The sequence below is a fragment of the Amblyomma americanum genome, chromosome 2, assembly GCF_052857255.1.
Source record: "Amblyomma americanum isolate KBUSLIRL-KWMA chromosome 2, ASM5285725v1, whole genome shotgun sequence".
Taxonomy (NCBI): domain Eukaryota; kingdom Metazoa; phylum Arthropoda; class Arachnida; order Ixodida; family Ixodidae; genus Amblyomma; species Amblyomma americanum.
The window spans coordinates 58,341,231-58,362,968 of record NC_135498.1 but is presented as its reverse complement, the minus strand read 5'-3'; the positions used below and the strand labels follow the sequence as shown (position 1 = coordinate 58,362,968).

At 44.2% G+C, this 21,738-nt stretch overlaps 1 protein-coding gene across 1 annotated transcript; it reads left to right on the top strand.

The window, feature by feature from the left end:
• Positions 1 to 331: 331 nt before the first annotated feature.
• On the top strand, positions 332 to 13,218 carry LOC144121305 (uncharacterized). Its single transcript, XM_077654451.1, has 8 exons — positions 332 to 900; positions 1,241 to 1,455; positions 5,839 to 5,913; positions 5,993 to 6,142; positions 7,520 to 7,645; positions 10,108 to 10,337; positions 12,068 to 12,227; positions 12,715 to 13,218. The coding sequence occupies exons 2-8, from the start codon at positions 1,242 to 1,244 to the stop codon at positions 13,086 to 13,088; spliced, it is 1,329 nt and encodes a 442-aa protein (XP_077510577.1). The 5' UTR covers positions 332 to 900; position 1,241; the 3' UTR covers positions 13,089 to 13,218.
• Positions 13,219 to 21,738: the final 8,520 nt, after the last annotated feature.

Below are 21,738 nucleotides of genomic sequence, written 5' to 3'. Positions count from 1 at the left end.
AAAATTCTTGGCCGGTTTAAAATCCTAGCAGCCTCCATTCCCGGCCATACCAAACTTCACGTACATGGAGGAGCGCTTGCAAAGTCTTGTTATAGATCTACATTCTATTTCGCAGGTAGGTTTTATAGTGAACGAGACCTGGCTGAACATTTGTTCGGTGGCTGCGTTTGATGACGGTAGGGACAACAAAGATAATGCCAGCTCAGACATCAATGGGAACACATATATGCTAGGGCTCGACGAAAGTTCGTCTCCATGGTCAGGCATGATACTGATGAATTTGAAAGTCACTGACCATGTATGGGCCAAACTTTTCCCCTTCGAATCAGGTCACGATGCCTGAGATCCCTCTCTAGACTACTTCCGTCTATTGTGCTATATCTTGTCTAGCCGCAACCTCTGTACTAGAGTTTGTCTTGGAATTTATTGTAGTGTATTTATTTTATTGTGTTTAGTGAAAATGTCGTGAGCTGTACCTATATGCATTGCTGAATGCATATCATTACTGAGTGAGTTTATTGTGCGATGTTTTTTGCGTGTTGTTATTTTCCCGATACTGCTATGCTTTGAGAAAAAAATAAAACACGACGTTTATGATAAACACCACATTTGCTTAATCATGAACTCGCTTGCAGGCAAGCCTTGCGCTACTTCTAATAGTATTATGTAGATATACTTGCGAAAAATAGTTTAATATGGCTAAGGAGTTTTCCATGCAAAAACAAAGTTTTTTGGCTTTATTTGGGCTACTACGGAGGCCAGCTTGGCTACCTGTGCTTGGAGCTATCTGGCAACCCTTGCTGCCCGTCCGACCGCTCCGACGGATGCCATCTCTTTCTTTGTTCGGTCGTCGCTGTGTATACATCGTGTTTTCCCGTGATCTTCAAGCCCGCCACTTGCGTAAGTATTTACGCTTTTTTGTTAGTAGCTTCTTTTGTTTCCTCATGAGCCTACTGTCATGAGTAGCAATAAGGGGAGAGGCGTCATTTGTTGCCCTGTTCTGTAATTGTACTATTTTATAGTCATGTGGGAGGCTAGCTTGCCACATGGGTTCGGACCGACATGTGCACCTTCAATTGTATGCCTTTTTCATGCACTTATTTTCTTAACGCTGCGTTGTATTGCTTCTGAGATGTGTCGCGAGACCTTCGTGCGAGAGGAACATGAGAATAGGGCGAGAGAGCTTGTGAAAAATCAGTTTACGCACTAATCTTTGTTTGCATCGCTTTACTCCTTGCAGCATGCCACCAAAACCGTTTGCGGTCGTGAAGTTCCCGATGGAGGACGACAGCTTGGCTGTCGTCCCTGTCGGGTGGCTGTCCCACGACTGGCAGCATTGCCACTGGCCGAAAAGGCGAGCCGCGGAGGTAATCCGCCTCGCTCGAGAGGAGGCGGACCCATCCGCCCCAGGGTGCGAGTGGTTCCGCTGCCCAGTCGCTGTCGTCACAACATGCAGTAAGTGGTTTTATTGCCGGGATAACGCTATGTGTGCAATTGTGAATTGTGGTGTCTAGCATCCCGAAGCGACGCATGGGCTGTGACGGGCGCTGTATTGGAGGGTCCCGGATTTTTTAACCGGCTTTAACGTGCGCCAACACTTCACAGCACACGGGCGCCTTTTGCTAGCCTGTCAAGTGACTAATCTTTTCAAAACTCGGAGGCTAATGAATGATGCACACATGCATTTGTGAGCTGATATCATTGCTTCATCTGCATCAAAAGCGATTGCCAGTCCAAATTCGCATGTGATCTCAAACACTGCAATGCCTTGTTTTATGGTGATATCCAGTTTTCCAGGTCACTGGACTCTACAGGTTTGAAAACATTTAGGACTGACTGTGCTTTGTTCTTGTCCAAGTTTATCGCTCGTGATTGAAAAGATATCTCTATCACATGGGCATTTCAGTGACTTTCAAACCAATTGTCTACGACTCAGGAGATGAACACTAGTTGCTGCACAGTTAGCTGCAGCAGCAATTGAGTCAATATATGGCTTGCTCGTGACGTGACTTCTGCTCCTATCAAGCGCTGGCGGCCATGCCGCCAAACCACTCGATCCCAGACCGTCCGCCTTGCGTGGCCTGACTGCTCCTTAGATGCTTTGGATTATTTCCTTATCCTTTCAGGCGTGATGCTGCCTCCACAGGGGAATTGGCTATTCAATGCAGGCTAATACTTTGAACTTGCTGGATCGGTGCATGTGCGCTGCACAAAAAAGGTGGAAATGTGCGACAATATGCATGCATACATAGTGTGGCCGGGTTACGATGCAATGATAGATGATGATGTGGTCTGAAGTGACCCACAGGGATCGTGAACTATCTAGTTTACTCTTCCAGCTTTGTGACATTAGAAAGAATGGAAACCTCAAATCATTGGAGGTACAAAAATATTTCACGAGCTGCTGGTCGAGGATCCTGTCTGCAACGAGTCTACGATACCTAAAGCTCGGCCTCAGCATGCTGTCCTTTCTGCCGTTGTTGCTGGCTGTGGCCGTGGTGATGAACCACTTTGCCTAGTGCTGTAGCCAAGGTATATGCAGTGACGCAGGGCCCAGTCTGTGTTTGGGTTGTCAAACAAGTCAGATGGCTTCACTCGAAACAAAAACATTCACTTCTTCAGGGTGTAGTCCTTGCTCACCATAGCTTTGCAGACATTAAGTTCACGACCCAAACCTCTTATCTGTCACAAAGTGCACTCTGTACTCTTGTAAATTGAGACTCTTGGGGTCCAAATTGTCTTGCTTAGTCCGAGCCAGCCACAACCTGCAGCTCTTTGTGCTCTGGGATCTTGGAGTTCTTGTGCTAAGTTCATGTTAGTCTGCTTCTTCTTGTGCCTGTACCTGTCGCTATGATTGGAGCCACTGAGGATAATGCACAAAACCATAGTGAAGCTGCGGATGGACGGGAATCAACTCTGTGTGAGCAAACAGAGGCAGCGGTAAGCTAGAGGCAGTCTGGCAGTGGTTCAGCACAGCATGGCCGCCTGGCAACCGATGGGCACTGAATGCGACATGCGGGCCATGTATAATGTATTGAGACAGTGAAGCAGCACGAAACTTGGTGGTGATTTCGAAGGCCTTCAAGAGCGGCAGTGTGCGCTCTTGAATTTGGAAATCAGAGCCTTATAATTGGCGAATAATTGCTGATGTTTAAAAATATTCAGTTGAACCTTGCTGTAACGAAGGAAACCCCAAAATGTCTGTTTTAGCCGTTCCATTTTTATGGCAGTCATCGACCTTTGTTGCAAATGGATTTCATGCTAACAAGCTTATCTACTACAATGTTTTGCTAATGTGCATGAAATTTGACTCCACATTGCAGTGGCACTGTGAACTAGTCGAAGAAAGATAGGTGTACAGAATCGGGTGGTTTGCTTTGTCACTTGAAGGCTCCACTGGTACTTTCTTGCATCACTTTTGCTGTGACAATATATATTTGCAACGCTGTTCCACGAATTGCTTGAAAGTAATGAGATAGAAGAGCTGCTGATATCATTATGAAATTTTTCTGCTGCCAGCAAGCAGCACAGAGAAATCATACAAACAGGAGGATGTCTCTCTGCATTGCAACATTTGCTGCACCATGACAGTGCAGTTATCAGGAACCCAGTCTATATAATAATGTTCAATTATCGAGTGATTTCTTCTGTAGGGTTATATGCTAAACTGACGGGACCAAAATATGCTTCACTTCTAATTAACTGGAAATTCCAATTAAGCGGCTTAAAAATATCGGGAGTCAACTGTATAAATTATTTAGCGGTTTTAGGCGAATAATACGCAGTGATCTGTGTATACACTGATGTCTACCGCATCATTTGAAAGTGCGCACCAACAAGCTGTGGTGTCAGTCGATGCATGCGCATGTACCTGTTAGTTTTAAGTAAGCAAAAGCATTGGGCGCACAAGACAGGGGCAGCTTTGAAACCAAAATTACTGCACGTGGTTGGTGATCAGTCATTAAAAGCCTTACAAAAAATTAACACAGATTTTGTCTTTTATACACAGATAGCTTAGTGTGTCACCAGTGTGCGTTGCGGGAGCTTTCAACACACACAAGTGCCTGCCTCATGCCCTAATTTAAGTAGATCAACTGAATATGTCAGCCTTGCCAACGCTTGCCTGTTTCTTGCAGAGCCCACATGAGAACGGCTAGCTGTCTTCCCACAGGCCTAATCGCCTGCATGTAGTCATAATGACCAGGCAGTGGAAAGCTTCTGTGAAATGTAGAATTGGCAATGGGGAAAGTAAAAATGCAGTATTCTGTACTAATGGGAGGCTTCAGTGCCAATGTTGGCAAAAAGCAGGCTGGAGACCAGGCAGTAGATGAATATGGCATTGGCACTAGGAATAGCAGAAGGTAGGTATTGAGTTCGCTGAACGCAATAACTTGAGAATCATGAATACTTTCTTCAGAAAACGGAAGAGCCGAAAGTGGACATCGAAAAGCCCTAACGAGGAGACTAAAAATAAAATTGACTTCAAACTGTGTTCTAACCCTGGCATTGTGCAGCATGTGGAAGTAATCAGAAAGGTGTGATGCAGTGACCACAGATTGGTAAGGTCTCAAATTAGTCTGGACTTGAAGGGGGAACGGAAAAGACTAGTAAAGAAGTCCATCAACAAATTAGCGGTAAGAGGGGAGGTAGAATAATTCAGGATTTCGCTACAGAACACATATTCAGCTTTAACCGAGGAAGACAACCTCAGTGTAGACGCAGTGAACAATAAAATTTCAGAGATATTACCGAGTGCAGTGAAGAAGTAGTTCAGGGGGAGGAGTGCAGGGAAGAAGTTCTTTACCAGTAAACTATCCAAGCAGATGAAAGATTTGATTAAGACATGAGAAAGTGTGAAAGCCTCCAACCCAACAGACAAGATAGAACTGGCAGAGCTATCAAAGATGATCAACAGGCGTAAAGTATACGACATAAGGAAGTATAATATGGAGAAAATCGAGCATTCTTAAAGAACTGTGGCAGCCTGGAAGCAGTGACAAGAAGATTAGGCGTAGGCAGAGATCAGATATATAGGCGCTTAGGGACAATTAAGGGGGCAACGTCATTACTAATATGGACAAGTTTGTCAAAGTAGCAGAGCAGTTCTATACTGACCTATACATTATTCAGAGTAGTGAGGACAATGAGATTGGCAGTAGAGAAGAGCAATCAAACGTTCTGCCAGTAACGAAGACCGAGGTTAAGAAAGCTTTAGAAGCTATGAAAAAGGGGAAAGCAGCTGCGTAGGACGCGGTAACTACAGATTTGTTGAAGGATGGTGGGGCTATTGTGCTAGAAAAACTGGCCACCCTGTATAAGCAGTGCCTCTTGGCATCGACGGTACCGCAGTGAAACTGCCCACATTCAGGGCCACTGCACAGAATGCCTCCACGACAAAGTAGTCCGTTGTTAAAAGTTCTTTCAGCGCAAGCTAGAAGCTAATCACAGGAAAAACTTATAAGGTCTGTATTCTAGAATTTTGGTGCCTGGCTGGTTTCATAATTCAATATAGTTGCATTATCGTTTACCACCTTCCAGCCTAGCAGGAAATAAACCACATATGCAGCAAAGGCCACTGATGCTACCACAGAGGCTGTGTGCTTGGCCACCAAGGTCACATGATAATCTACATCCCTTCCCTACATTTCCTTTCATAGCCCACAGGCTGCTTCAAGATGCCTACTGTAAAGTGTTTGTGTTTGCAATAGCCAGGAATTATTGCATTAAAAGTAATATCCAGGAATTGTTGCATTAAATATTTGCCTTATTTTCATGTGAAGCAGCAATTTTAGTGTGGACTGCACTTGAGTTGGGTGTTTGATCTCTAACCTTTTGCAGGATCATACAAGAATGCAGAGAAAAAAGCTAAGAAATATGAGATGAGCTCTGCAGTGGAAAGCTCTGCAATTTCTGGTAAGTGGAAAATCCTAAATTTTTAAACATTAGTAAAATTAATGCATATTCAAAATATGCACGCATTTTTCTGTTTTAGGCAATGAAGGTCCGGATGGGCCTGACGTCCGGCTGCCATCGCCACCACCCCGGCTGCCATCGCCACCACCCCGGCTGCCATCGCCACCACCCCGGCTCCCGTCGCCACCACCCCAGCTGCCATCGCCACCCCGGCTGATATCACCACCCTGTAAGCCTTTATCTGTGTTTAGCCTTTAGATTTGCATTGTTTCAGTTATGGCTTAGTGAATTTATGGTAATATCACATAGGAGAAAGGGGGGACACCCACCCTCTAGCCGTGCCTGCTTTTTATTGATCGCAAAAAATGCATATGGGTGACTCATGAATTTGAGCTCAATTAAGACCCTGTTGCAAAACTGCATTAATTCTGCTTTCCTGCATAGCAAAAACCCCTTTACCACAGAGTCCATGCGAGTCCTTGAAAACCTTTCAAGAGGGAGAAGTTATTTTCAAGGGCTGAAGAACAATTTGAGGTGAAGGCAACGGAACAGATTCTTTCAGTTGTCAACACGTGTGCCCTATCCTTAGACGATGTCATGGCCAGTTGATACAGTGTTAGGTGGTAGCTTTAGAGATCACTTCTTGGTTTTTATCGTTGTTACAATGTTCTTTTTGGTGCCTTTAAAATCACCAGTCACACCTGTGTAGGCATGCGCTGTACCCTCAGAAGACCGAAGCATGCGGTGATTGATGTCAGACGTTCTTTCTGAGAAAAATGTACCCGGGCGTTGTTTACGGCGTCCCGTGTTCCGTATGTGACAGTGTCTACATTGGCGAGACTGGCAATTTTAAAAGGCACCTAAAAAAACATTGCAACGATAGGTTTGCCGAGAAGAGCAATTGTAGTGAGGTACTGTAAAAATTGAGTCATGAAGTTTAGCATTTCATTGTTTTCAAGCAAAGGATGGAAGGTAGAATATAGTTTTTGTACTGAAAATTTAAAAGTGCACAGAAGACAGGGACAAGAGGACTGGATGGGACAAACGCTGCTCACAACTGGGTTTATAAACATTTTTCATTAACAGCCCACCTGTGAAGTCATAGTCAGCATTGACTTGCACAATGTAACTGCCAAAGGCAGGAGAGAATTTTAAAATTGTAATTCATCAGAATGTAATCAATTGCCAGCAGAATAAGCAAGGCTAATCCCACCTGTAGCATACAACTCAACTCTGCGGTTCTCTCATTCAAGTTGTTCTTGTGCTTTCAAATTTGCAGCATGATACCAGCTGGGGCAGCATACAGCTTCGTTAAGGCTTTTTGTGTTTTTGAGGGTCCGCCAGAATAAAGGAGCAGTTTAAATTACTAAATCTGGTAGAATGAGATGACACCCTGAACAAGCATGGTCTTAATGAATGGGAGCTCATAAATGCTTAATGCTAATTCTGTACGAGGCAGTTACGGTGTATATATATGTATCCTTTCAGCAGAAGTGCTGATGTAGCATTTTGGCATTATCTGTGTAGCATTACCTGTGTTATACTGAGTAATTTTTCCGTTCTTCCTGCATCAACACTAATGCTTCATGTTCGTGTCCAACTTCAGCCCTGCTTAGCAGCCACTCAATGGAGGCGGCCACACCAGCTGGTGCAAATTGCACTGCGGGCTGCCCGGCTGGTTCGGCCTCCACTGCAGGTGACCTTGAGGATGTGGAGGAAGCAACTAGCGATCGTAAGGCTTTTCGCTTTCATTACTTGTATATGAAGAGCCTGAAAAGACGAGAATGCAGTGAGAGGATAGGATGAGAATCTATTTTTTTTAAGTATGAGCCTAAACAGGCCTTGGTAGAAGTTCTGTTTTGCCTTAAAGGAGACCTAGTTGGTGGATATTTCAAAACGTGTGCTTTGAAAATGACCACTGTTTGTATAAATATGCCTGCTGCAAGTAATTCTTAATAGAAGTACTGAACCTAAGCGGTGATAAAATTTGCTACTTGACACTTCCACAGCTCTATCTCATTCCTACTAACTAGTTGCAGTGTGTTTTCCCGGCGAGTAGCAGTTTGTTTCCTTTAATTTCTTTTTTTGGTTCTGGATTGTGGTTTTGGTTCTGTTATTGTTGTTTCCCTTGGCCTATGCCACTAGAAAGCCACAACCTTTTAAAGACGGACCAATAGAAATAAAACAAACATTACAGATTGTGGCTCAGGACTGCAAAGTGGTCACTGTACTCTATACAGTTTCTCTAGTTTTTGTGCATATATTTTTTATGTGCCCAGCCTGCTGTGCTTTCTCACTACCACTGGCAGCTGTTGTCACAATGGAAGAATACACTTATGGCTGTTTCCATCCTTGCCATGATGTGACGGCAATCAAAATGGCAACCAAGCTGAATAGAAAACTGGTGGTACATAGAAGGAACAGTATTCAGAGCAGCTATTTTTAACTAAGGCATTGTCAGTGCATGGTGCATTTCTGATATATAGATCTGCAAGGGATAGAGCAGCTGTGCCTTGTGGTGGAATCAATGGCAATTTAGTAGCTTAATGCAGAGCATGTTGACGCCCAGTGTTGGTTTACATTACCATCATCGATGCTGCAGTCCCACAGGGTGTTAATTGTTCTGACGTCCAGTGAAATCTTCCACAGCAGTTCATCATCCTGCAGAATCTCGCACTTCACAAACAACCTCACCATGACATCGTGTAGAACAGCCACAAATATGTTCCCTCGAGGCATCCACCACATTTGCATTACCCGTCCTGATATGTCAAACTTGCGGCCAGGTGCGCAGTTGTTCTCTGAAGGATGACAGCCATCTTGAACATATTCGTGAAGAAGCACCGAATGCTTAAGGGGCATTCACTCTTGGACACTCGGCGGAGAGAGCAAGCGAAATCCTCTGCCACCGAAAAAGCTGCATCGTTCACACTTCCCAACCACCTCGTCTGCGCTCATCGTCTGTGTGTCGTCTGCTCAAGGCGTACACAGATATGGCAAGAGGTTAATCCATGCTGTCTACGTACAATAACTGTATGCACGCTTACTTACGCTAAATGCAGCTATTTTGCCAGACGTTACGCCATTTCTAGCATTGTCGCTTTTAAATACATAAGATTAGCCTAGTGGCGCCATCTGGTGGTTACTCTCAAGCCTTTTTAAAAAAGGAAAGGATCGTCACCTAAAATAAAAAAAGAACACATTTATCACTCACACTTTTTTTATGGGTGAGATGAGACAAAGCGAAAGAGCGCTGGCGCTTTTATGGGCATTGAACGCGCTCAAACAGGCAGTAACAGCGACGAATTCAGTCCCAAACGAGGCGTCCCGCACCGAAGGGCGTCGCCATGTTTGTTGCCGAACTTCGTACTCTCCTTCCTATTGGCTGACGGGATTCGGCGGATTTTTTTCCGGTGGCAGAATTCGGTCCTGGACCGATCAGGCTTACCGCTTGGTATTTCGGCGCAATCTCTGCCGCGGCAGCGGATTCCGCTCGTTCTCTCTGCCGAATGTCCACCAAGTGTGAACGCGCCATTACTTGGCCCTGAGCACAATTGATGAAGCACCGCATTACAAACTGGTAAAATATGTAGCCAGGAGACATTACATGCATCAAACAGCCACAGAGAAACTGTGTGCGTGGCATCAGCTCTTTTGTCAGCTGCAGAAGAACCAACAACAGAGTGAGCTGGTGCATCAGTGAAGAACCAAAAACAGCGCTCGCCCATCTTCTAGTCTGTCTTTATGGCGCTGTTTTTAGGTTTTCATCAGGTACCGGCACTCCCTGCAAGCGTTGCTGTTCTGAGTGGCAGTTCCACTGCAATTGGAACAGTGCCCCTTTCATCAACTATCAACACTCCCAAGAGTGCTGAGCATACAGCTAAAAGTAGAAAGGAAAACGAAAAATCGTTCTCAAGAACCATGCAGAAAATTCTGGGCAGAGCTGTGGAGCAAACATAAAATTTCATTTACCGCATCATCCCTGATGCTAGTTTGTCTCCCCTTTATTTATGGTGCCATGCTCTGATTTTCGATTGCAAGCCAACACCCGCATTTCGGATTTTCAAATTTGAAAACAATAGGTCGACTTGCAAGCGTGTAAATGCAGTATATTGCTCATATTGCGTCCTTGAGGTGTAAATATATACATCTGCTGTGAAAGCCTGCCCTCACTGGAAACCTTGCTCGTTTCAGCGACAATGCTCAAGGTGCTGCGGCTGCTGCTAGAAATACGGCAGCAGCAGCGGGAAATCCTGCAGAGGGTGAGCCGGCTGGAGCAAGCTCGGCAAGAGCCGAGGACACGGTCGCCGTCTCCTCCTGTGAGCTCCCTCCCGCCACTGTGCCCTCAGCTGCCAGCCTTCAGTATTGAAGATTTTGAGGCGGCAGAAGCTGCTGTCAGAGATGACAGAGTAGCAGCTGCCCTGGTAATTTAATTTTTCATTCAATGTTTTATTACAGTAGTCTGTGGGGTGCTTAATGTATATAGTTGAGATATTTATTGAAAAATCTGAGCCCCAGAAGTAGATGCTTGCCATGCCTAAGCCATAATCATGCTGTTCTTGTATAAGTTTTCAGCTAATATAGTGGGAATGGATGAATTTTGAAAAGTCCGCACATAGTAGGGTTACTGTGACATTGTTAATAGTCTGTTTTATTACAACTGAAAATTCCGGAAACAGTCGCGCCCACTTATACCGAACATGACAGTTGCATAGATTACTTTATACTAAGTCTAATTCCTGTATTACAGTGAAAAATCCAAACTCTCGTACAGAATTAACATTTGTTTCTTTTTTATTCGAAATAAGTGCCTTAATTGTTTTTGCTTCTTCTACATTCGAAAGGAATGCATTGTTTCTGTTCCTTCTAAAATCGGATTGAACGTTTCTTCAAAATAGACCCTATTTAATGCACTTTATAAGCTCCCAAGCGCAGCCGTGTGCTCCTTATCAAGATCCTTGGCTATAAGCGGACTGCAGGCACTATGCAATTAATCCCCATTGCCGCTTTCACGGCAGCTAGTGGTAGGTCAGGCCTGTTGTCATTAGCTTCCTACTAGTTCAGTGCTTGTAGTTCACATGGCATATTCGTTTAAAAGCATCAACTATAGGGTTCATGACCTCTGCAACAAAGCACACAAGATGGTACAAAGGAAAGAAATTAACACGGACAGCACAGCTGTATCGGGGTATATAGCACAATTTCAGCTGATGGAAAAGGTGCGAAGGAAACAGGGCGAGAATTAACAAGAGTAATTAACATTTTGATTAGTAATTATATGCTGTCATTGACATATAGCACATTCTTGGCCACATGAGCAAGTTCTTCACTGATACTGATGGGGTACTAAGGCAAGGTTTACCTGCTTGGATATATGAGGGTGCAACTCTGATGATTCAGACGAAAATCTCTGTTACCTTGAAGTTTGAATTACAGAGTACTGTATCTGTGCTGCTAACAATGCTTTCAAGAGATATTTTAAGGCTGTCTTGATTTATTTAATCACAGGACTATGTTATGCTCTACTATACTATTTGTGGCACATTCCATCAAAGTATTGAGCCTCATGAAGCTAGTGTAGTGTAATGTTAAGTCTATTTTTTGGTATGTATTTTGTTCACAAAGTTTGGCTGAGTTAAGGTGGCACACAAATTATTTTAATTATTGGTTTGAGACGATTGACTGGGAGTGCTGTTTCGGAGCTAATTTTTTACATTATTCGTTGTTTTCCAATTAAGGAGACAGCTTTGATCAGTCTTTTGCCTGGCTATTGCTTTTTATGCCTTTCATTAATTGAAGTGCAGTACTCCACTCCAACCAGGACAGTTTCAAGAACCATAGATGCTAATTTTAGTTGCATATTTTCCCTGTAGTGATGCATAAGACATGAATCACCGTGGAGTATTCCCTTACGAGTGCTAAACAATTTAATATTGAACTTCTTGATGCTGTTACGGTGGTCAAAATGTAAGAAGTGTTTCACATGAGGTGTAAAAAAAACACTATAATTGCTGCTGTGTTGTAGCAGGTATACTACGATTACTTTCGAAGTCACACCGTTGTCTTTGCTATTGCGTTCTACAAGTTAAGTGGTTATAGAATGTGATTTTTCATGTGAAATAACCGTTGGGCAACTGCAAATTTTTCCTTTCAGAAGAAGCAGCTTCTCCGCCTAGGCGGAAACAATTTAAAGGAGGTGGCGGCGAATGTCATGGGTGCTGTGATGGGGGTGGCTGTGCAGAGACTATTCAGCCTGCGGGGGAGGAAAGGAAAACGGCCATTCGTTGGCACAAAGCTGTGCAGGGTGGCAACAGGTATACCTGATTTTGAATTGCTGTAGCTTTTAATTTAGAAATATTGAGATTCCTGCTTTTAAACATGTACAAGTTTTTCCAAGCTATTTTCTTGCTGTATCTTACTGTAATTTTTTATAACAGCTGGTGAATATTCTGTTGCTGTGTTTATGTGATTAGTTTGGGGGTCTTAGTCATAAAACTCCATAAAGAAGCAGCAGATGCCCTCAATCAAACCAATCATTTCCATTTGTCATATTGTAATCCGTTGTCATGAACTTCCCTGCAATGGCCACTTTGACGTTGACTGCAGTGCCTTCATGATAGCTCATTTTTTTTGCATTTCACTACTGTACAGTACTTGTGTTGTTTGTTGGGATACCTTGCGTGTCAGTAACGTGTGGTTTTTCTGTGTCAAATCATGAACTTGGATTTCCATATGCTTGCAGGAAGTGTATCGTTTTAAAAGTTGCATTTCTTGGTCTTAATGCACACTCACCTTGCACAGATGCCATCTGCGAGAGGCAGGGTGTCGACATCCTGGCAGCACAGGGTTTTATTGGCAGGTGGCTGCCCGGTGCGTGCGACCGAGGGGGCGGCCGAAAGAGGCGCTATGCCCAAACTTTAGAGCCTCCTGAGTCTCACGCTCAAGCGCCACCTGCTAACCCCTGTGCTGGGTCAGCACCCTGCCCAGGCGCGCCCTCACCCTCCTGCCCTGCAACCCCTCCAGGCATGGCCATCCTGTCCCCCTCAGGGGTCCACCCAAGCTCTGCCCCCCCCCCCCACAGCCTCCTCCTCACGCCCAGCCACCCTCCACCCAAGCTCTGCCCCTTCCCCTGCCCCCCCCACAGCCTCCTCGTCACGCCCAGCCACCCCACGTAGCACCCTTGCCACATGGGTTATTGCCCCACGGGCACATGAGAAATAAAAAAACATTTTTCTGAAATTCCTGTTTGCTTGATTCATTTGGTAGCTGCTGGACATTAAGTAAAAAATGTGCATGAAATATTGTTTGCAAATCAAAATACATATGCAATGAAAATACTGCATGCAGTTTTGAAATTTTAATGGGAGTTCGAACCAATTGCATATATATACAGCTAGAAGTCGCACGGTATTGAAAGCCACGGACGGGACCTCTAAATGCATGCGATAATTCTGCACTGGTCTCGGAGAATAATGGAAATGCCTAGAGGTAGCCAAGATATGCCGGTATCCGAAAGGCCACTATTCGGCCATATTGGGGCCACTATTCGGCCATATTGGAGCCACTATTCGGCCATATTGGAGCCACTATTCGGCCATATTGGAGCCACTATTCGGCCATACTGGAGCCATATTGGGCCCTATATTGGCAGTGATGTTTGGGCCATTCTTGGCATTCAGATTGGCTGAACATCGGCCCAATCTTGGCGGGAATGTTGGGCCATGCTTGGAAAGAGTTGCGATTTGCCTAAATGCCAATGAAGGGCCGATATTCGCGCCAATTTTCGCCAATGATATGCCAACGGTGGCCCGATATTGGCGTGCTGCTTGGGAAGTCCTTATGAATGTGCCGAAAGATTAAAACTGCGCAAAATACGAGGACATAGGCAACCAAGAACGCACAAAACATCACGTGCGCAGTTTGTGGATCTTTGTTGCGTTTGTCCTCGTCTTTGGCACAATTTTAACATTTCTAAAACCATGATCCAACTATCCCGCAAGAACGTCCTACAAATGAATGTGCAGTTTTTTAAAGTACTGAGTTTTACGTTTTTTGAACAAGAAGGAATAGGTTAGAAAACGACAGCAGTCCCATTGTTTTACAATCTGGGAAAGTCAGTTTTCGCCCCTGGACAGGAATTTGCCCCATTCACACGTTTTTGTGGAATGCATATGCCAACAGTCCACAGGAAAAATTTCTCTCTCGTTGAACAATCATGCAGTTTATATGGGGTCCTCATATATTCCCGTTATGACTCAAAACATGGTAATTGAGGCGCACAAACAATGTTAGGACTTTGGTTTCAACATCTTCAGTAAGAGACGGACAAAATCATTAACAATTGTCGGAAAGCGAACGGTCACGCAACAGTCGGGAGGAAACTTTATAATGTGAAAAATCTGCACATGATGTATTATTGTACTGGAACCTTTATATTCCAAACGCTAAGTCACTGGCCTGATAAGATGCAGAATATGAAAGGAGGAACCAGAGAGCCGGCCGGGTAGAGGGAGCTATTACAGTCGGGCACTCACGTTTCTCTTGAACGCGTTCTCATGGAAAGTATTCCATAGATTTCAGTCTACCTATATTGCTACACATTCTCTTTCATTGAGAACAAAAAGAACTGGAATGTGATGGACCGCAATGACTCGAAATACTTTGTTTCCAATTGTTGCTTCTGCTTGACTGCTAAATCTCGGCACTTGCGCTGTCGAGGAATTTAAGCAAAGTAAGGAAATCGGGAGCACATAGAAACGAGAGAAGTAGACATTGTGACGATTCTGCCCGGCATATTTCTTTGTGATGCAGATCAGATGCTGGTATGTTTTTTTATTCTACTAAAAATACCGACTACTCGTGATTCGAAACGGGAACAAATTCCCTCTTCAAAACATGCGAAGTTTAAGCACTTACGAAGATTTGAACACAGGTCTCAATATCCTGTATATACTAACCTCAAAGCCTCCGGCTCCATATTTAAAAGCCGCCTACCTTTGGTAACTGCATGAGGTTACTATGCTTAGCTGTGGGAATACACCCAATTGCCAAGAGTCAGCATTTCGTGCATTTTGTGATCGAAATCTACATCGAAACTGGGACAGCACACCTGCCCGTAAAACTCAGTACGCTAGAGTGGAGTCTGCTCCCTTTTTACTCCAATGCAAGCCAGTTCATGTTTAGACTCTTCAATGGTGTGGCCAACTGGCATATCATGAATCAGCCACGTGTTATTGGCTTTTCTTAATGCACTATATGGCATAATGTGATGAAGTGGTGAGGAGGAGAGGAGGAGGAAAGGCAGGGATGTTAACCAGACGAATAGCTGCTTTGCTACCCTGCACGGGGGGAAAGGGGTGAGGGGAGAAAAAGATGAAGGAGAAAAGACAGTTGCACGAAAATAAAGTCACTATGTAAAGTCAAAGCGCTCAGTAAAGTAAAGTGGTGAGGAAACCTGCTAAACAAGCCATAGAAAAAAAAAGATAATTGCTCTTGCCTTTGTAAGCTTGCTGTTGTTTGTAACGGGCGTGAAAACATACCATTTTTTCACCCCCGGCTGGTAAGAGCACTCTGTCACTGCACACGAAGTTGCAGGATTTGATCTCGGTCTTGGCGGTTGCATCTAGGTAGGTTGGAAGTTGGACTTATTTTTGGAAAGGTGGCGGAGAGTTTGAAGGATGCTTCACTCCCGCCACCGGTTGGCCCGGTATTGCACTACCTCCGGGATCGGCCTTGTCTTTAGCGCGTCTTTGCTATCCTGTCGACTTTTATCTGCACGTGGTAGCGATTGTGGCTCGGCTTGAGCCAGTGGGCAGGCCTGTCCACTTTCCTTTCTTTCTTCCTTGCAGCAACAGACAGACAGACAGACAGACAGACAGAGACAGACAGACAGACAGACAGACGACAGACGACAGACAACAGACGACAGACGACAGACGACAGGCAGGCAGGCAGGCAGGCAGGCAGAACTAAATATTAGTATTCAGCCCAAATATGTACAACAGAGCAAGGTTAAAACAAACAGAAGGACCCCTGAAACCTTCTTTCTTTAAAAAAGGCCTTATGAATGTGCCGAAAGATTAAAACTGCGCAAAATACGAGGACAAAGGCAACCAAGAACGCACAAAACATCACGTGCGCAGTTTGTGGGTCTTTGTTGCGTTTGTCCTCGTCTTTGGCACAATTTTAACATTTCTAGAACCATGATCCAACTATCCCGCAAGAACGTCCTACTAAGGAATGTGCAGTTTTTTAAAGTACTGAGTTTTACGTTTTTTGAACAACAAGGAATAGGTTAGAAAACGACAGCAGTCCCATTGTGATACAGTCTGGGAAAGTGTCAGTTTTCGCCCCTGGACAGAAATTTGCCCCATTTCACATGTTTTTGTGGAATGCATATGCCAACAATCCACAGGAAAAATTTCTCTCTCGTTGAACAATCATGCAGTTTATATGGGGTCCTCATATATTCCCGTTATGACTCAAAACATGGTAATTGAGGCGCACAAACATCTTCAGTAAGAGACGGACAAAATCATTACCAATTGTCGGAAAGCGAACGGTCACGCAACAGTCTGGAGGAAACTTTATAATGTGAAAAATCTGCACATGATGTATTAATGTACTAAAACCTTTATATTCCAAACGCTAAGTCACTGGCCTGATAAGATTCAGAATATGAAAGGAGGAACCAGAGAGCCGGCCGGGTAGAGGGAGCTATTACAGTCGGGCACTCACGTTTCTCTTGAACGCGTTCTCATGGAGAGTATTCCACAGATTTCAGTCTACCTATATTGCTACACATTCTCTTTCATTGAGAACAAAAAGAACTGGAATGTGATGGACCGCAATGACTCGAAATACTTTGTTTCCAATTGTTGCTTCTGCTTGACTGCTAAATCTCGGCACTTGCGCCGTCGAGGAATTTAAGCAAAGTAAGGAAATCGGGAGCACATAGCAACGAGAGAAGTAGACATTGTGACGATTCTGCCCGGCATATTTCTTTTAAGCAAAGTAAGGAAATCGGGAGCACATAGCAACGAGAGAAGTAGACATTGTGACGATTCTGCCCGGCATATTTCTTTGTGATGCAGATCAGAAGCTGGTATGTTTTTTTATTCTACTAAAAATACAGACTACTCGTGATTCGAAACTGAAACAAATTCCCTCTTCAAAACATGCGAAGTTCCAGCACTTACGAAGATTTGGTCACAGGTCTCAATATCCTGTATATACTAACCTCAAAGCCTCCGGCTCCATATTTAAAAGCCGCCTACCTTTGGTAACTGCATGAGTTTACTACGCTTAGCTGTGGGAATACACCCAATTGCCAAGAGTCAGCATTTCGTGCATTTTGTGATCGAAATCAACATCGAATCTGGGACAGCACACCCGCCCCTAAAACTCAGTACGCTAGAGTGGAGTCTGCTCCCTTTTTACTCCAATGCAAGCCAGTTCATGTTTAGACTCTTCAATGGTGTGGCCAACTGGCATATCATGAATCAGCCAGGTGTTATTGGCTTTTCTTAATGCACTATATGGCATAATGTGATGAAGTGGTGAGGAGGAGACGAGGAGGAAAGGCAGGGATGTTAACCAGACGAATAGCTGCTTTGCTACCCTGCACGGGGGGAAAGGGGTGAGGGGAGAAAAAGATGAAGGAGAAAAGACAGTTGCACGAAAATAAAGTCACTATGTAAAGTCAAAGCGCTCAGTAAAGTAAACTGGTGAGGAAACCTGCTAAACAAGCCATAGAAAAAAAAGACATTTGCTCTTGCCTTCGTAAGCTTGCTGTTGTTTGTAACGGGCGTGAAAACATACAATTTTTTCACCCGCGGCTGGTAAGAGCACTCTGTCACTGCACACGAAGTCGCAGGATTTGATCTTGGCCTTGGCGGTTGCATCTAGGTAGGTTGGAAGTTTGAAGGATGCTTCACTCCCGCCACCGGTTGGCGCGGTATTGCACTACCTCCGGGATCGGCCGTCTTTAGCGCGTCTTTGCTATCCTGTCGACTTCTATCTGCACGTGGTAGCGATTGTGGCTCGGCTTGAGCCAGTGGGCAGGCCTGTCCACTTTCCTTTCTTTCTTCCTTGCAGCAACAGACAGACAGACAGACGACAGACGACAGACGACAGACGACAGACGACAGACGACTGACGACTGACGACTGACGACTGACGACAGGCAGGCAGGCAGGCAGGCAGAAAACTAAATATTAGTATTCAGCCCAAATATGTACAACAGAGCAAGGTTAAAACAAGAAGAAGGACCCCTGAAACCTTCTTTCTTGAAAAAACTCCTTACGAATGTGCCGAAAGATTAAAACTGCGCAAAATACGAGGACATAGGCAACCAAGAAAGCACAAAACATCACGTGCGCAGTTTGTGGGTCTTTGTTGCGTTTGTCCTCGTCTTTGGCACAATTTTAACATTTCTAGAACCATGATCCAACTATCCCGCAAGAACGTCCTACTAATGAATGTTCAGTTTTTAAAGTACTGAGTTTTACGTTTTTTGAACAAGAAGGAATAGGTTAGAAAACGACAGCAGTCCCATTGTGACACAGTCTCGAAAAGTCAGTTTTCGCCCCAGGACAGAAATTTGCCCCATTCACACGTTTTTGTGGAATGCATATGCCAACAATCCACAGGAAAAATTTCTCTCTCGTTGAACAATCATGCAGTTTATATGGGGTCCTCATATATTCCCGTTATGACTCAAAACATGGTAATTGAGGCGCACAAACAATGTTAGGACTTTGGTTTCAACATCTTCAGTAAGAGACGGACAAAATCATTAACAATTGTCGGAAAGCGAACGGTCACGCAACAGTCTGGAGGAAACTTTTTAATGTGAAAAATCTGCACATGATGTATTATTGTACTGGAACCTTTATATTCCAAACGCTAAGTCACTGGCCTGATAAGATTCATATTATGAAAGGAGGAACCAGAGAGCCGCCCGGGTAGAGGGAGCTATTACAGTCGGGCACTCACGTTTCTCTTGAACGCGTTCTCATGGAGAGTATTCCACAGATTTCAGTCTACCTATATATGCTACACATTCTCTTTGATTGAGAACAAAAAGAACTGGAATGTGATGGACGGCAATGACTCGAAATACTTTGTTTCCAATTGTTGCTTCTGCTTGACTGCTAAATCTCGGCACTTGCGCTGTCGAGGAATTTAAGCAAAGTAAGGAAATCGGGAGCACATAGAAACGAGAGAAGTAGACATTGTGACGATTCTGCCCGGCATATTTCTTTGTGATGCAGATCATAGGCTGGTATGTTTTTTTATTCTACTAAAAATACAGACTACTCGTGATTCGAAACTGAAACAAATTCCCTCTTCAAAACATGCGAAGTTCCAGCACTTACGAAGATTTGAACACAGGTCTCAATATCCTGTATATACTAACCTCAAAGCCTCCGGCTACATATTTAAAAGCCGCCTACCTTTGGTAACTGCATGAGGTTACTATGCTTAGCTGTGGGAATACACCCAATTGCCAAGAGTCAGCATTTCGTGCATTTTGTGATCGAAATCTACATCGAAACTGGGATAGCACACCTGCCCCTAAAACTCAGTACGCTAGAGTGGAGTCTGCTCCCTTTTTACTCCAATGCAAGCCAGTTCATGTTTAGACTCTTCAATGGTGTGGCCAACTGGCATATCATGAATCAGCAACCTGTTATTGGCTTTTCTTAATGCACTATATGGCATAATGTGATGAAGTGGTGAGGAGGAGAGGAGGAAAGGCAGGGATGTTAACCAGACGAATAACTGCTTTGCTAGACTGCACGGGGGGAAAGAGGTGAGGGGAGAAAAAGATGAAGGAGAAAAGACAGTTGCACGAAAATAAAGTCACTATGTAAAGTCAAAGCGCTCAGTAAAGTAAAGTGAGGAAACCTGCTAAACAAGCCATAGAAAAAAAAGATATTTGCTCTTGCCTTTGTAAGCTTGCTGTTGTTTGTAACGGGCGTGAAAACATACCATTTTTTCACCCGCGGCTGGTAAGAGCACTCTATCACTGCACACGAAGTCGCAGGATTTGATCTCGGCCTTGGCGGTTGCATCTAGGTAGGTTGGAATTTGGACTTATCTTTGGAAAGGTGGCGGAGAGTTTGAAGGATGCTTCACTCCCGCCACTGGTTGGCCCGGTGGCGGGATCGGCCTTGTCTTTAGCGCGTCTTTGCTATCCTGTCGACTTCTATCTGCACGTGGTAGCGATTGTGGCTCGGCTTGAGCCACTGGGCAGGCCTGTCCACTTTCCTTTCTTTCTTCCTTGCAGCAACAGACAGACAGACAGACGACAGACGACAGACGACAGACGACATAGGACAAACGACTGCTGACAGACGACAGACGACAGACGACTGACGACTGACGACTGACGACTGACGACAGACGGCAGACGGCAGACGACAGACGAGAGACGACAGGCGACAGGCAGGCAGGCAGGCAGGCAGAACTAAATATTAGTATTCAGCCCAAATATGTACAACAGAGCAAGGTTAAAACAAACAGAAGGACCCCTGAAACCTTCTTTCTTGAAAAAAGTCCTTATTAATGTGCCGAAAGATTAAAACTGCGCAAAATACGAGGACATAGGCAACCAAGAACGCACAAAACTACACGTGCGCAGTTTGTGGGTCTTTGTTGCGTTTGTCCTCGTCTTTGGCACAATTTTAACATTTCTAGAACCATGATCCAACTATCCCGCAAGAACGTCCTACTAATGAATGTGCAGTTTTTTAAAGTACTGAGTTTTACGTTTTTTGAACAAGAAGGAATAGGTTAGAAAACGACAGCAGTCCCATTGTGATAGAGTCTGGGAAAGTGTCAGTTTTCGCCCCTGGACAGAAATTTGCCCCATTCACACGTTTTTGTGGAATGCATATGCCAACAATCCACAGGAAAAATTTCTCTCTCGTTGAACAATCATGCAGTTTATATGGGGTCCTCATATATTCCCGTTATGACTCAAAACATGGTAATTGAGGCGCACATGTTAGGACTTTGGTTTCAACATCTTCAGTAAGAGACGGAGAAAATCATTAACAATTGTCGGAAAGCGAAGGGTCACGCAACAATCTGGAGGAAACTTTATAATGTGAAAAATCTGCACATGATGTATTAATGTACTTGAACCTTTATATTCCAAACGCTGTCACTGGCCTGATAAGATTCAGAATATGAAAGGAGGAACCAGAGAGCCGGCCGGGTAGAGGGAGCTATTACAGTCGGGCACTCACGTTTCTCTTGAACGCGTTCTCATGGAAAGTATTCCACAGATTTCAGTCTACCAATATTGCTACACATTCTCTTTCATTGAGAACAAAAAGAACTGGAATGTGATGGACCGCAAGGCGGCTTTTCCAGTTTTATATATTTGAGAAAATTAAAATGGCACTTAATTTGCTTAATGACTCGAAATATTTTGTTTCCAATTGTTGCTTCTGCTTGACTGCTAAATCTCGGCACTTGCGCTGTCGAGGAATTTAAGCAAAGTAAGGAAATCGGGAGCACATAGAAACGAGAGTAGACATTGTGACGATTCTGCCCGGCATCTTTCTTTGTGATGCAGATCAGATGCTGGTATGTTTTTTTATTCTACTAAAAAATACAGACTACTCGTGATTCGAAACTGAAACAAATTCCCTCTTCAAAACATGCGAAGTTCCAGCACTTACGAAGATTTGAACACAGGTCTCAATATCCAGTATATACTAACCTCAAAGCCTCCGGCTCCATATTTAAAAGCCGCCTACCTTTGGTAACTGCATGAGGTTACTATGCTTAGCTGTGGGAATACACCCAATT